General features: G+C 63.7%; 2 protein-coding genes across 2 annotated transcripts in view; one reads left to right on the top strand and one right to left on the bottom strand.

Moving 5' to 3' along the window:
* Positions 1–1273, top strand: part of CLDN5 (claudin 5) — a 25151-nt gene extending 23878 nt beyond the window's left edge. Inside the window, exon 4 of the mRNA XM_044656590.1 lies at positions 2–1273. Coding sequence (XP_044512525.1) covers positions 2–451 — 450 coding nt within the window. The 3' untranslated portion in view covers positions 452–1273. The remainder of the gene's footprint in view (position 1) is intronic.
* A 2372-nt stretch (positions 1274–3645) lies between these two features.
* Positions 3646–13801, bottom strand: part of CDC45 (cell division cycle 45) — a 29428-nt gene continuing 19272 nt past the window's right edge. The window contains exons 7-14 of the mRNA XM_044656589.1: positions 12905–13096; positions 12572–12733; positions 11739–11877; positions 11579–11662; positions 8783–8901; positions 7894–7970; positions 5952–6018; positions 3646–3843 (exon numbers count right to left, since the gene is read on the bottom strand). Of these exons, the coding sequence (XP_044512524.1) occupies positions 5954–6018; positions 7894–7970; positions 8783–8901; positions 11579–11662; positions 11739–11877; positions 12572–12733; positions 12905–13096 (838 nt within the window). The 3' untranslated portion in view covers positions 3646–3843; positions 5952–5953. The remainder of the gene's footprint in view (positions 3844–5951; positions 6019–7893; positions 7971–8782; positions 8902–11578; positions 11663–11738; positions 11878–12571; positions 12734–12904; positions 13097–13801) is intronic.

The following is a 13801-nucleotide window of genomic DNA, read 5'->3' as shown; positions in this document are numbered from 1 at the left end:
GGTGCTGGCGCTCAAGGCCGAGGTGCAGGCGGGCCGCGCGCTCACCGTGCTCGTGGCGCTGCTCGGCTTGGCCGCGCTGCTGGTGAGCGTGGCGGGCGCGCAGTGCACCACGTGCGTGGCGCCCGGCAAGGCCAAGGCGCGGGTGGCGGCGGCGGGCGGCTCGCTCTACGTGCTCTGCGGCCTGCTGGCGCTCGTGCCGCTCTGCTGGTACGTCAACATCGTCATCAGCGACTTCCACAGCCCGGCTGTGCCCACATCGCAGAAGCGCGAGATGGGCTCGGCGCTGTACATCGGCTGGGCCGCCGCGGCGCTGCTGCTGCTCGGGGGCGGCCTGCTCTGCTGCGGCGCCTGCTCGGCCGCCGCCCGCGACGACCTCCCCTTCCCGGTCAAGTACTCGGCCCCGCGCCGGCCCACGGCCACGGGCGACTACGACAAGAAGAACTACGTCTGAGCGCGGGCACCGGCAGCCGGCACGGAGCGGACGCTCCGGTCTCCACGCTCCGGCGGGCCCGGAGGGAGCGGAGGGAGGCAAGGCGCGCGCTCCCGACTTCTCCCCCCCACCCCTGCCCCCCTCCTGCTTTTCTGCGACCTAACTGCGCTTTGGAATCCGCGACGGGAACCGAGGACGTCACTCTCAGGACCCTCCAGACGTTCCCGCGCGGGGCGTGGAGCCCACTGGCAGCGGTTCTGCCGCTTTGCGGGACTCGGTGCCTCCGGTCTGCAGAGGCGCTCGTCTGGGACAGCTGACTTCTAAGGCCGGCTCCCGGGACGGCCCTCGGGGGTCTGCCTTGGCACCTCCCTCCAGCCTGCTCCGGGGCTAGCTGGAAGCCCGCAGACCCTCTTCTTTCTTCCCGTGCCCACCCCGGGGAGGGACCCCCCCCCCTGGGAGGACCTTCATTCCAAAGGATCTGCGCTGAGACGCCGATTGCCTCGCACTGCTGAGCTGCGGCCCCAAGACCCTGGGCGCAGGGACGGGCTCGGCTGCCCTGGACCAGCGCCCCCTCCGCCCCTTGCCCAGGAGGGCAGCAGCTGTCCCCTTCCCGGGGCGGGGGGTGGAGGGGCTTCAGGCAGTCAGGCGGGGCCCCCCTTTCCCGCCTTCCTTCCTGACTTGGGCCTCCTAGAGGTGAGGGCCGGTGCCCGGGAGGGGGCGGGGCGGGGCCGTGGTCCTGGTTGTTGCGGGATGGAGCCGGGCGGGCCCAGGGAAAGCCGCTTCTTACTCCATCCCGCACGGAAAGGTAACTGTAACGCGTGCTCAGTAAAACGTTTCTCCGTTCCCTGGCCTGTTTGCTTACTCCTGCGCCATCCTGCCCTGCCTGTGCGGAACCTTCCCGCAGCCTCGCCTCCCCCCGGGGGCGGGCCACTCCAAGCCACGTCCCCGGGCCTCAGTTTACCCTTCCCACTTTTAAAGCCCGGGTCACTCCAGCTACATCTGCATCCTTAGTTCCCTTCAGCCCCGACGCCTCTCCCACTGGGACAAGCCGGACTTGCGGGCACCCAGGCTGGCCGGAAGGAGAGAACCAGGAATCCTCCTGGCCATTTTCTGGCTGAGGCAGCCCGTGGGAGGGCATTGTGGGAATGGAAGGAGGAAGGCACGGGGGCAGGGCTGGTTATGGGGGCCCCCTCCATTCGGATCCCTGGCTGCTCTTTTGGTCAGGGCATGATGCTGTGTCCTCTCTGGGCCCCCATCCCAGGAAACCGAGGAGCACCCGCTGGAGGGGCTCAGGACGAACCCTGGGAGAAAGAGCAGCTCCGACCAAGAGGCCATGCAGAAAACTGCTCTGCTGCCCCTGCTTGTGTGCTAGCAGGGGCAGGAGAGGAGGGAGTGTGTCAGAGTAAATCATCTCTAAGCACACATACCAGAGGCCACCTGGCCCTGAAAGGCCTTGGCTTGGGCGGCCTCCCATCCCTCACCAGGGCACGACTGGCCTCCCGAGGGGGGAGGAGCAGCGATGGGGGTTCTGGGGTGGGAGTAGAAGGAAACACACCGACCATGTCTTGGGTAGCTCAGTGGCCCAAGAGCCAGCCCAAGAAATGAGGCCTGTGTGACCCTGGACAGGTCACTTACCCCCACTGCCACGCCCTTACAGATCCCAGGCCGGGTTCAGGGCCTCACCTGCTTTCTCAGTGCCAGGTGGAGAGTCCGGCCCCCCCATACCCCATCAGCAGACCAGGCCCACTCCAGCTCCCCAAGAATGGAGGTTCTGGGTGGGGAGACGGGGGGGGGGGGGGGGGCGGCTAAAGGCAGGTGAGCTGTGGCTGGCCAAGGAAGTTCTGGGGGAACCCCCTGCTAGGGAAGGGGCAGGCCTGAGGACTGCCAAGCCTCAAGGATGGCCTCCCCCAACACAGTACACGGCATCCCCTCCCTCTGGCTGTCCGCTGGCAGCCGGCCTCACGCGGGGACTCCTCGGGGCTCCCTTTGCCCAGGAACGCGTGTCCCCAGCACACCTCACGACTGCTCTGGAGGGAGGGAGGGAGGCCGTTTCCTCACCCCCATTCTCTAGCTGGGAACCCGAGGCTGAGAAGAAGTGACTGGGCCAAGAGCACACAGCCCGGGGGGGCCAGGTGATGGGACTCCCTGGCAGAGCCCAGCAGCGGCACCTCCTTTGCCAGGGCCAGGTTGGAGCCCGGAGGAGGCTCCGCAGGAATGTGCTTAGAAACACAGGCGCTCGGGAAAGACGGCTCAGCACATTCCCCGGAGCAGAGCGGGGAGGGAGGGTGGAGGCCCCCCTGCGGCACCCCCCCTCGGGCTGAGAACACGCTGTGCCGCCGACAGCACCACCAGGGAAGGCAGGGGAGGGAGAGGTGTGGAGAGGAGGCTGCGGCGAGGCCAGGCAGCCGGCGGGACGAGGCTCCAAGGCTGGTACCGGGCATGAGTCCTGCGGAGCACCCGGGGCAAAGATGAAGGCAGGAGGAAGGGCGGCCACCCCGGCTGGAGGCCCCACTCCTGGGGGAGGCCCGGCCCAGGGTCAGCTGCCAGGGCAGTGCTGGCTCCTGGGGCCTCCTCTCCACACACCCCTGATCTCAGGGGCCCCTGGGGGCGCCCACAGCAATGGGGGGCTCCCCAGGATGGCGGCCCACGAGGCCAGTGCCGAGAAGGCCAGAGGAGGCAGGGAGGCCTCAGTCTCCCCCATGTTGGCATCTACAAGGACTTCACCCACAGGCTCTCCTTTGGTCTAAGCCGCCATGGCAGGAGGGAGTCAGTGCTGGGAGGACACCCCTCCCCCGTCTGAAAATGAGGAAACTGAGGCAGATCTGACAGGGAGACAGAGGCCCGAAGAGGGAGGAGGTAAGCAGGGCCGGCTCCTGCCTCTCCGCCCTAAGGGAGGCCTCGGTCTGGGCAGCGGCGGCTGGTATCTGGGTCCCGGCGCAGGCCCGCACGCACATGGGGGAGGCTGGCCGAGCGGCCCTCCGTCACCAGTCTGGCTGTGCTTTCCCAGGACGGATCACCGGCTGCGGATCCTGAAAATTCGGCCCCTTCGGGGTACGGCGACACCCCCAGCAGGCCTGGGTCAGAGGGGAAGGCGGGCCCCACGGAGGCTCCTGGATCTCGGCCAGGCCTCGGCCTGCACCCGCGAATGCAGCAGCCTGGCCTGGCTGTGGGAAAGCCGAAAGGGGCCGTCCTTGGCCGGGGGCTCCCCACAGACCGCCAAGAGAGCCGCTGGGCTTTATGGGAAAGGAATGAAAAGAGGGGAGCCGAGCCCCGAGGGGGCGCTTTATTGCTTAGACAGGCTCCCCGGCCTGTCCCCAGCTAAAATCTCACAAATAATTTACAAGCAGTCTGTAAGGGCACCGCCGACGGGGAGCCACTATTTACAGTCGATCCCGGTGTGGAAAATCCCGAAGCTGAAGGGAGAGAAGAAAAAGGGATTAAGCAGCAGGCCCAGAGACGGGGCGCAGCACCCCATTTCACCAGGTCCTGAAGGGTGGGGAGGCCCTGAGGGGCAGTTTTCGAGCAGGACGTTTCATTCATTCTTTTGACTGAAGGTCACACAGAAGGTGCTTCCTGAGCGCTCCCTCCCTGCCTGGATGGATGGAGGAGGCCCCCCAGGAAACACGGCATCAGGGTGCCGGAGCGCAGAGGGAGCCGGCGGGGGAGTCAGGGAGGCCTGGGTTCAGGTCCTGCCCTGGCACACACCACCACACACCCTGCTCCCCTGGGCCGCTCCCAGACTCAGAGGCGGTGCCGGCCGGCCACGGGGGGAAGAAGAGGAGCCTCAGCAGCTGGTCAACCTCCTCATTTTCTGGGGGGGAAGCTGGGCCCAGGGGTGGGGGGGTGCCTGGGAGTCTGAGGTCCGAGGGCCCCTCTAGTCCGAGCCGGACCACCGTGTCCATCTGCAGCCCAGAGCCAACCGGTCATTCAGCTTTTGGACGGCTGTCCTCGGGGGGCTGCAGTCCTGCCCCGCGGCCAGGCGGAATCCCTCGAGGCCGCCCCCAAGTCTGCTCCCACCACCAGACGGATCACGTTGGTGCCCAGCGGGCGGTCAGCGAGGACGGCCAGAGCCCCCCACAGGCCTGACAGTGGGCCAGATGTCCATTGGGGCGCCCCAGAGCCGCGGCGAAGGGCCTCACGTATCTCATCTGGCCTCCACAACCTCCCCGTGAGGGACGGATGAGGAGGAGGACTGAGGCCGCAGAGGGGAGGCGCCCAGCTGGCCTGAATGTGAGGCCCAGAGAGCCTCCTTGTGACAGGGGGCCCCTCCCTGGAGCTCCTGGGAAGTGGGGGGGAGCCCCGGGGCAGAGGTGGGGGGCTCCCTCTGCACTCCTCAGTGCCCCGCACGGCCCCATCTGATCGGACCTTCATCTACGAGAGCCCCTGGACACAAACAGTCGCTCTGGCCCTTCTGCTTGGACGTGGCTGGGTTCTGACCGCTCCGAGGGGCCTCTCAGGCCATCCCTCCGGCCTTTTCCAGGCAGGCCCAGCCCAGCTCAGAGGAGTCTTTGCCCGAGGCAGGGGGACGGTGACTCGGCGCGGATGCCCACTGGGTGACCTCAGGCACGTCCCTTCGTTTCTCTGGGCCTGGCCATGTCCTCCTCTGGACGCAGAGCCCAGGAGATCCGAGTTCTGATCCTGCCTCATACACTCACTACTGGTGGGAGCTGAGCATTGGACGGCTTCCTTTTGCCTGGGGTTCCTGGTCTCTAAAATGGGGACATCTGCGTCTCAAAATGCTTTTAAAAAGGTTGGAGGGGACAGCTGGGTAGCTCAGTGGATAGAGCACCAGGCCCAGAGACGGGAGGTCCTGGGTAGTCCTCAGACACTTCCCAGCTGGGTGACCCTGGGCAAGTCACTTGACCCCCATTGCCTAGCTGTGACTGCTCTTCTGCCTTAGCACCGATACTCAGTATTGATTCCAAGACGGAAGGCGAGGGTTATTAAAAACATTAAAAAAATAAATTCAATGCCATGTATAATGAGGGAAAAATTCAATGCCATGTATAATGAGGGAAAAATTCAATGCCATTAAAAAGTGAATAAAAATAAAGAGCGGCTCGGCAAAATTGATGGACCAATAAAATAAAATGGGGGCCGTAGTGGCGCCTCCCTCCCTGGGGAGGCCACAATAAAAGCGAAGTCCTCGGGGAAGCCTCCGCGCTCCCACCGACGATGCTGCTTCCGGCCCTCCGGCCTCAGGAAGGGGACTTACTGACCATCCCGGGACACTCAGGCAGGGAGCACCAGGCTGGGGTCGAGGCCTCCCCCCAGGCCCGCCGGGCACAGGAGCCTCTACTCTGCCTTGGAAACGTCACTCAAAGACCGAGCGTTGAGAGGGCAGCCGTGTGCGGCTGGGCCGCTGGGGGGACGGGACCGTCTGGCCCAAAAGTAATGGCCCTATTACGAATGGCAAGGTGTTAGCCTCGTGCTGGGCCTTCCAAGATGGCCGGCCCTCGAGGCTGTTCCCACTTGGGCAGCTGACCCAACGGGCAAGGCCCCCCCACCCCTGGGCACTCACCCTCAGGAGAGCAGAGAGATCAGCGCATCCAGGAACTTGCCCCGGTCCTCCACCTTGAGCTCAATGACTGCATGGGGCAGAGAACACCGAGTTAGCAGGCGAGAAAGTGGGTGAGGGCGAGAGAACCCCGATTCCTGGCCCAAAAACCACATTCGGGAGACGGGCAGGCATCTCGGACCCCCCCAGCAATGGTCCCTAGTGCCCCGGGGCCACGGGCATACTCTGGCCCCCTAGTCCGTCCCCCCATCTGTGGGAGCTGCAGCGTTGGTCTGACAACACGGGGGGAAGCCAGGCTGAGAGGAGGGAGAGAACCAGCTGGTAAAGAGAAGGGCCTGGAGGCTCTCATTTGACACCGGGCAACACTGAGGACCCCCGCCACGAAGGAGCAAAGCCTGGGCTGGACCCAGGGCCCTGGGGCAGATCCTTCCCCCGCTTCCCTGTGCCACCCCCGCCCATGCCCCATCTGCTGACAAAGCAGCGGCCACAGAGCCCTGATGATCACAGGGAAAAGGAGCCCAGGAAGGCCCAGCCGATGCCCCAAGCCGCCAACGGGAATGGGTGGAACAGATTCTCTCCTTTTGTCCCCTTGTCCCCTCTGCCTCCCTGCTCGCTCCCTTTCTCTCATCTCTCTCCTTCTCTCTCTCCTCTCTCTACTTCCCTGTCTCTTCTCTCTCTCCTTTTGTCTCTCTCATCTCTCTCTCTCTCCTCTGTCTCCCTTCATCTCTCTCACCTTTCTCTCTCCCCCTTTCTCTCTCTCTCTCTCTCTCTTCTCTCTCTGTCTCTCTCCTTCTCTATCTCTCTGTCTCTCTTCTCTCTCCTCTCTCTCTCCCCGTCTCTCTCCTCCCTTTCTCTCATCTCTCTTCTCTGTCTCTTTCTCCTCTCTTTCTGCCTCTCTCCTGTCTCCCTTCATCTCTCTCACCTCTTTCTCTCTCTCTCTCTCCCTTTCTCTCATCTCTCTCTCCTCTCTCCTCTCTCTCTCTCTGCTCTTTCGTAAAGAAGACATTGTTAAAGAGGCAGTAAAGGCAGCCTGAGCAGTGCCCTACAGACCTCCCTGGCAGAGGGCTAAATTCGCTCCATGGCAGCAGCCCAGAATCGGCCCCTCCTGGGGAACAGCCTCAGAACCTGCCTTGGGCCAGTCCACATAAGAGTGCACAAGCCAAACCAAGCCCAGTCCTGCAGGTGGCCCAGAAGGGACTGAGGGCATGAAAAAGGCAGTCAGTACCCAAGTCGTGCAAGAGCCCCCAAAATGGCTGCTGGCTCCTGGGCACCCCCTGCCATGCTCTGTGCCAGCTCTCAGACCCAGGAGCAAGCTGGTTCTTGGTGTGGCTTTTCTTCAAAGGAAAGACGAGGCCACCCCGTCCTGGTCTGCTGAAGGAGCCGGGGGCTGAGATTAGAAAGGGCTGGCACGAGAGGGGCCTTACTTAGAACGGGGGTGTCAGAGCCGGGGGGAGCCCAGAACGGATGTCCTCCTTCCTGGGGTGCTTTGTGCCTGACAAGGCTCCCTCCTCACACCGACACGGTAAGGCAGGGAGTTTAAATCCAAGAGCTCCCATTTTACAGATGAGGAAGCCGAGGCTAAGGGAAGCTTGGAGGACCTTCCTGAGGCTGAGCACACTCACTCAGGGTGGGAAGCGGACAGCCAGTGGGGGCAAAGACACTCTGTGGCCTTCAGTCTCCCGGCCTCTCCCCTCCAGGGGCCTCCCTGCTCTCAGTCCTCCTTTCTCTCGGGATGGCTTTTCTCACAGCCCTCACCCTGTCTGCCTCGCAGGGCTTCTTTCGTGGGGTGGAGGGGGACCTGGGCAGCAGTCGAGTGGCCGGGCAGTCCCTTGGCCCTCCCAGCGCCCCTCCTGACCACGGGTTTTGTCTGAAGATTCTGGAGGCTGGGCTGACTCCCAAAGGTCACTAAAGAGCCGTGTGGAGGCAGGAAGGGAAAAGTTCTTACCAGACATGTCAAAATGGTTGTGCAGAGTTCTGGAGCTGGTGCTCTCGGCCGCCTTCTCAAACGCTCTCCCAAAAAAGCTGGAAGACAAGGGGTGGCCCCGCTGGGTGAGGGTTCCCACTGGGTACCAGGCCCGAGGCGTCCCCTCCTGCCCCAGGGTCTTCGAGGGCTGCCCTTGGCTTCCTCCGTGGGCCCCGCGGCTCGATCCTGCTCCTCCCCACCCAAGGACTAGGCAGGAAGTGGGCACCCTCCAGCCCCATCCTCCATCTTCCCACCCCCCATGGGTGCAGAGCGGCTGGTGAACGGCCCAATGGGGTGACACCCGAGTAAGTGAAGCCCCCTTCCTTGTGTGGAGGGCTTCCTGGTCAAGGAGAGGCAGCCTAAGATGGCCCATCTCAGCTCCCTCCCCCCAGCGCTGGGGTCAGTGAACGGGCCAGTCGGTGCCTCCTGGGCAGGTGGGCCCCAGGAGGGACACCTGGGATAAAGGAAAGAGCACTGGTAAAGGCTCCCCGGTCTGGAGCCACCCACCGACCGCCCCCACTGACGCTGAAAAGCCCGTCCCCTCTCTGGGACTTGGTTTTTGAATCTACAAAATGGGCCAACAGGCCCCAGGTGGCCTCTCGTGTTCTGCCTCGCTTTAGCCCCCACCATCTTCTCTGGGACAGGCCGAATCTCGATGGGGCCCTGCCCTCGGGGCTGGGGATGTGGGCAGGAGAAGGGCCCCTTCCGGGCCGAGGTATCCTCAGGTGTCTCACAGAAAGGAATTACGGGAAGGCCTCGGTCAGCCCAAAGGCCCGCCTCGCCCGGCTCCCTCCCGGCCCCACGGTCTCCCCAGGGAGCCGAGGCTTCCCACAGCAGGCCTCAAAGGCAGCAAGGACGAAGGGCCACTCACTTCTTCTTGTCGGAGCTCTCCGTCTCCGGGGGGATCCCCACCACGATCATGGTGCCGTGCTCCACGCTCATCGGGGCCGCCATCACCAGGGGCAGCAGCTTACAACGCTTGTTCTTGGTCTGCAAGGCACAGCGGTCCCTCGGTTACTGACCTCCTCCTCGTCTCCTCCCCATGCGTCCACTCCAACGCCTCCTCCTCCGAAAGCCTCACCGGGCTCCCCCAGGCCAGCGTCAACCTTCCCCCTTGGGCTTCAGCCAGACCTGTGGGCACGCCTAGCATGCTCCGGGGCCACCCACCATCCTCTGAAGACTGATCTGTGCAAGAGGTGGGGAGATTCGGGAACTTCCGAGCTGGAAGGGCGCTCCAGAATCATGGGGCGCAGGAGCCACTATCTAGAGTGGGAAGGGACCTCCGGGGCCGCCGAGGCCAAGGCCTTCCTTTTAATGAAGAGGACAGCGAGCCAAGGAGATGGAGGCCACCCAAGTAACTGAGGAGCAGAGGCAGAATCTGAACCCGAGCCCTCACTCAAGGGTCTCCAAAGGGTCTCCACTTGGCTTAAGGCTTCTTAATACTAGATTTTCGAGCCCAGGGAGGGCAGGAACCAGGAGTTATTAAACCTGGCACAGTGTAGGCACTAACTGGGTTCTGGGAATGCCGAGGGCTCGGATCACGATGGGAAGCTCCAGCGCTGGAAGCCGGCCACGGCGTCAAGGAGAAAACGAAGGCGTTCGGGGCACCGTTTAGCAGGGGCCGAGTGGAGGCGAGCTGGAGGCAGATGGGGGGGGGGGCTCCCCTAGCCCCGAGGGCGTGGCATTGTCTGTGGACAGCGGGCCCCCCCGGCCCCACTCAGCGCAGGCCCTGGGAATCCGTGTGCTGAACTCCCGCCCCCGTCCAGGGGCGACGGCTCCTCCGTGACCCCCAGCCAGAAGGGGGGACGTTGCCCTCTTCTGCCCTCACCCAGCGCGGTCCCTGCTGCTCTGGCAATGGTGGGCCGAGAGGAGACTCAGGAAGAGGAGCATCCGCAGATGGACAAGCGCCACGCTTCCAAGTGCTCTGCAGATCGTTGGTCTCGGATCTTCCAGCCCATTCTTCCCATGTTCCCCTTGTTCGCCTTCAGCGAGGGTCATGGCCCGAGCCCAGCTCTGGGGGATCACGGGCAGCCTTCGGGGCCTCCTGGGACCCCGGTTTCCGTAGGTGCAGGTGCTTGGACTGAAGGAGCCGTGAGGTGCCACCACCAGAAACTACCCGGGAGGAAGATGGCCGAGGGAAGGCTCTCCTCACGCTGGGATTAGCTTCCCGCTGGCCTGGCCTCTCTTGGGGAGGGGGACGACCGAGATCCCCCGAGATGCCTCCATCTTCTCCCGCCTCGGATCGGTGAAACCAAAGCCACCAGCTCCTGGCTGGGGCGGAGAGGCAGCCTCTCCTCCAACTACAATTCTTCTCCTTTCTGCTTTGTTGGTGAGGAGCCGAGCGCAGGTGGCAGCCGCGCTCCCTCCCACGGCCGCTGTGAAAGCTTCCCTTCTCACAGCCGTGCCGGCGGTCAGCTCCCTTCCTCCGGCCACGTCCCCACATTCACGTGTCCACACCCATAGCATGCTCAGGCCGCTGCCCCGAGACTCCGACCCAGAATACTGGGCGCTGTCTGTGGTCAAACTGTGGAGGAATCTCTGAATGTTGCAGCATCCCAGAGCTGGAGGGACCTTGGAGGTCATCGCTCTCTGGGAGGAGGCTGGTCCCCAAAAGGACCCCGAGGGGACCCCCAAACCTAGGCTACGTGAGGAAGCACCCAAGAAGGGCTTCTGAGGTCACACTAGCCGGAAGGAGGGAGCCTGTGGGCAGCCTGCGCCCCCGGCACGAGCGGGGCCGTGAGGCAGGTGGAGACGCCTCTCTTCCCAGGCAGGCCTCCAAGGCCGTCCGGCCGGCCACGACCAGTTCTTGGCAGATCCATTCCAGAACTGTAGGGGAGATCCAGCCCCTCCCCCTCGTGCACCTTCTCCTGCTCCCTGCTATCTTAGATCAGCATTTGGAAACGGAACAGAAACAGCGAGACTCGGGGGGCCCCGAGAGCCGCAGCAGAGCCGTCCACCATCGACAGGCGAAGGCCGTGGCTGAATGGCTAAAGAACCCCCATCCTCAGACACCTGCCAGCTCACTTAGCCCACTGCCTCAGTTTCCTTGTCTGTAAAGTGGGGACAATAATAATAATGGCACCCACCCCCCAGGGTCGTTGTGGAGATCAAGTGAGAAAATATTTGTAAAAGACACAGCTCGGAGCATGGCACACAGTAAGCGCCGTAGAAATGTTGACTAATTGTTATTCCGGTGAGGGACGTGCCGCCCCTCCTCCTCCCTGTAGCCCTCACTCTTCCTCACTCTACACATGCACCCCCTTCTCTCCACTCCCCCGGGCGCCCCTCTGATTTAGGCCCTCATCACTTCTCCAGGGACTGACTGGTCCTCCTGCCCCAAGGCTCTCCCTGCCTCCATTCAGCTGCCAAAGTGATTTTTTCTAATACTCAGCTCTGACCACGGCTCTCCCCTGCTCAGTCGCCCCTGTGGCTCCCTCTTTCCTCCAGGATCAAAATGAAGTCCACTCTTTGGCAGCTCCTCTCAAGACTTCCTTTCCCCAGACACAGTGTGTGATCCAGAGCCACTGGCCTCCTTGGAATTCTTCAAACGCTACCCTCCATTTCCCACCTCCAGACATTTGCTCCAGCTCTCTGCCATGCCCGGAGTGCTGCTGTTCATCGCCTCCCCAACTCTGTATCTGCCCTGTATCTCCCCAGCCTTACTCACAGAGCAAACGAAGGACTGCAACAGGTACTTGCTGAGCAGGCCGAGGGAGGCGGGCTTGGAGAACAGCTTGACGTCGGGCGTGCCCTGAGGAGGAGACAGGACGGAGAGCTCAGTGGAGGCGGCGGCCCTGGGCAGAGCAAGGCCCGGCCAGGCCACCCACCTCCATGAGGTAGCAGTAGAGGAAGGGCCCCTGGGAGATGACGAGGTTGGTGCAGATGCAGCTGGCCACAGTCTGGTGGATGGCCCGCAGCTGCTTCTTGGCCAGCTCCAGGCCCTGGTAGAGCTGCTCCAGGTTACTCCTGCAGGGAGAGGAAAGGGTGTGGGTCCGCCTCGGCCCCCCCAGGGGGCAGGCGAGGGCAAAGGCAGCCCCTGCTCTCCGGGAGCTCCCCGCTATGGCCGTCCCAGACAGAGCCAGAGCAGAGGAAGGGCAGCCTGGGAGGGGAGGGGGCTCCCCTGGGCCCCCCAGGCCGCCTCTCCCGGCCACAGGGCCAGAGAATCGAGGGCTGCTCCTGCCCAACCTCCTCTTTTCACAAGGGAGGAAACGGAGGCTCCCGGCCTCTCCCTCACCACCCTTCCCTGCCCCGGGCTCTGGGATGCCTCTGAGCCCTTCTGGCCCAGCTTGAGCCCCGCAGCCCCCTCCCAGAATTCCTCTCCTTTCAAGGTGAGATCATGGCGGGCTGCCCAGGCCTCCGGGTCCCCTCTGTGAAAGGCTGCTCTGCCCCTTCCCCGAGCCCCTGAGGAATGGGCTCCGTGGTGGGGAGCCCCTCGGGAAGGCGCTGTGGGGCGCACAGTGCCGAGGAAGCACCAGGGACACCCGGAGAGGGGCAGCAGCGGCCCTCGACGGCCTGCTCGCACTGTTCTCTCCACCATTACAAACTGTAACCCTCCAAGGCAGCCGGGTGGCTCAGGGGATAGAGCCAGGCCCAGAGACGGGAGGCTACTTTGGGGCTGAGGGTCGCCGGCCACAGAATCCGGGTCGGCCCTCCGCCGTACCTGGACAGACTGTCCAACGCCCTAATGAAGTTGTCCGTCCCCGAGGCGTCCTTCTCGATGCTCTCCAGCAGCGACGTCGTGGCGAAGACCACGTCACTGGCCAGGAACTTATTCTTGAACCCAAAGTGGATGCTGAATGTCTGCACCCGCAGGTCCTTCATCCTGAAAGGGCCGAGAAAACGGGGATCAGGCCGGGGGGGCCGCTAAACCCGACGGGGGCGGCTCTGCGGAAAGCGGGCTCAGTGGGGAGAAAGGCCTGAAGACGGGAGGCCCTGCGCCCTGGCCTGGCTTCACACACCGCTCAGCGGGGCGACCCCGGCCTGCCACCCCCGCCCAGCCCCGACCTCAGAATCGAGACTTCGTACGGATCCTAAGAGGCGGCGAAGGATAAAAAGGAAGCGGACTCGGCCTCGCCTGGGGAGTGGCGGAGCGAATCCGGGGAGGCCTGGATGGACGGAGCTGCGAGCAAGGGGCAAGGGGGTGTCCGAGGAGCCCGAGGCAGGGCCACGGCCACAGCGTGAAGCCCTGTGGGGGCAAGTGAGGCTTGAGAGGCCTCGGGATGGAGGCCGTCAGCCGCCTCCTGACCAAGGGGAAGGCTCGGGGGCCGAGGGAGAAACAAGCCTTTTGGAAATGCCCAACACAGGCGTTTGTTTGCCGGACTAAGTGTGTACTGGAAGAGCTTTACTCTCCTTTTTCCTTTGATGGGAGAGGTTCTCTATTCTAAGGACACCCCCCAGCGCTGACACCCCTGTTCTAGGATGTCCCCAGCCCTAATACCTCCTGTTCTCAGGCCCTCCCAGGCTGACACCCCCTGTTCTCAGGCCCTCCCAGGCTGACACCCCCTGTTCTAAGGCCCTTCCAGCCCTAATACCCCCTGTTCTAAGGCCCTTCCAGCCCTGATACCCCCTGTTCTAAGGCCCTTCCAGCCCTGACACCCCGTTCTCAGGCCCTCCCAGGCTGACACTCCCTGTTCTAAGGCCCTCCCAGGCTGACACCCACTGTTCTAAGGCCCTCCCAGCCCTGACACCCCTGCTCTAAGGCCCTCCCAGGCTGACACCCCATTTTAAGGCCCCCCCAGCCCTGACACCCCCTGTCTAAGGCCCTTCCAGCCCTGACACCCCCTGTTCTCAGGCCCTCCCAGGCTGACACCCCCTGTTCTAAGGCCCTTCCAGCCCTAATACCCCCTGTTCTAAGGCCCTTCCAGCCCTGATACCCCCTGTTCTAAGGCCC

The sequence above is a fragment of the Gracilinanus agilis genome, chromosome 1 (assembly GCF_016433145.1).
Source record: "Gracilinanus agilis isolate LMUSP501 chromosome 1, AgileGrace, whole genome shotgun sequence".
Taxonomy (NCBI): domain Eukaryota; kingdom Metazoa; phylum Chordata; class Mammalia; order Didelphimorphia; family Didelphidae; genus Gracilinanus; species Gracilinanus agilis.
This window is presented reverse-complemented; position numbering and strand designations above follow the sequence as displayed.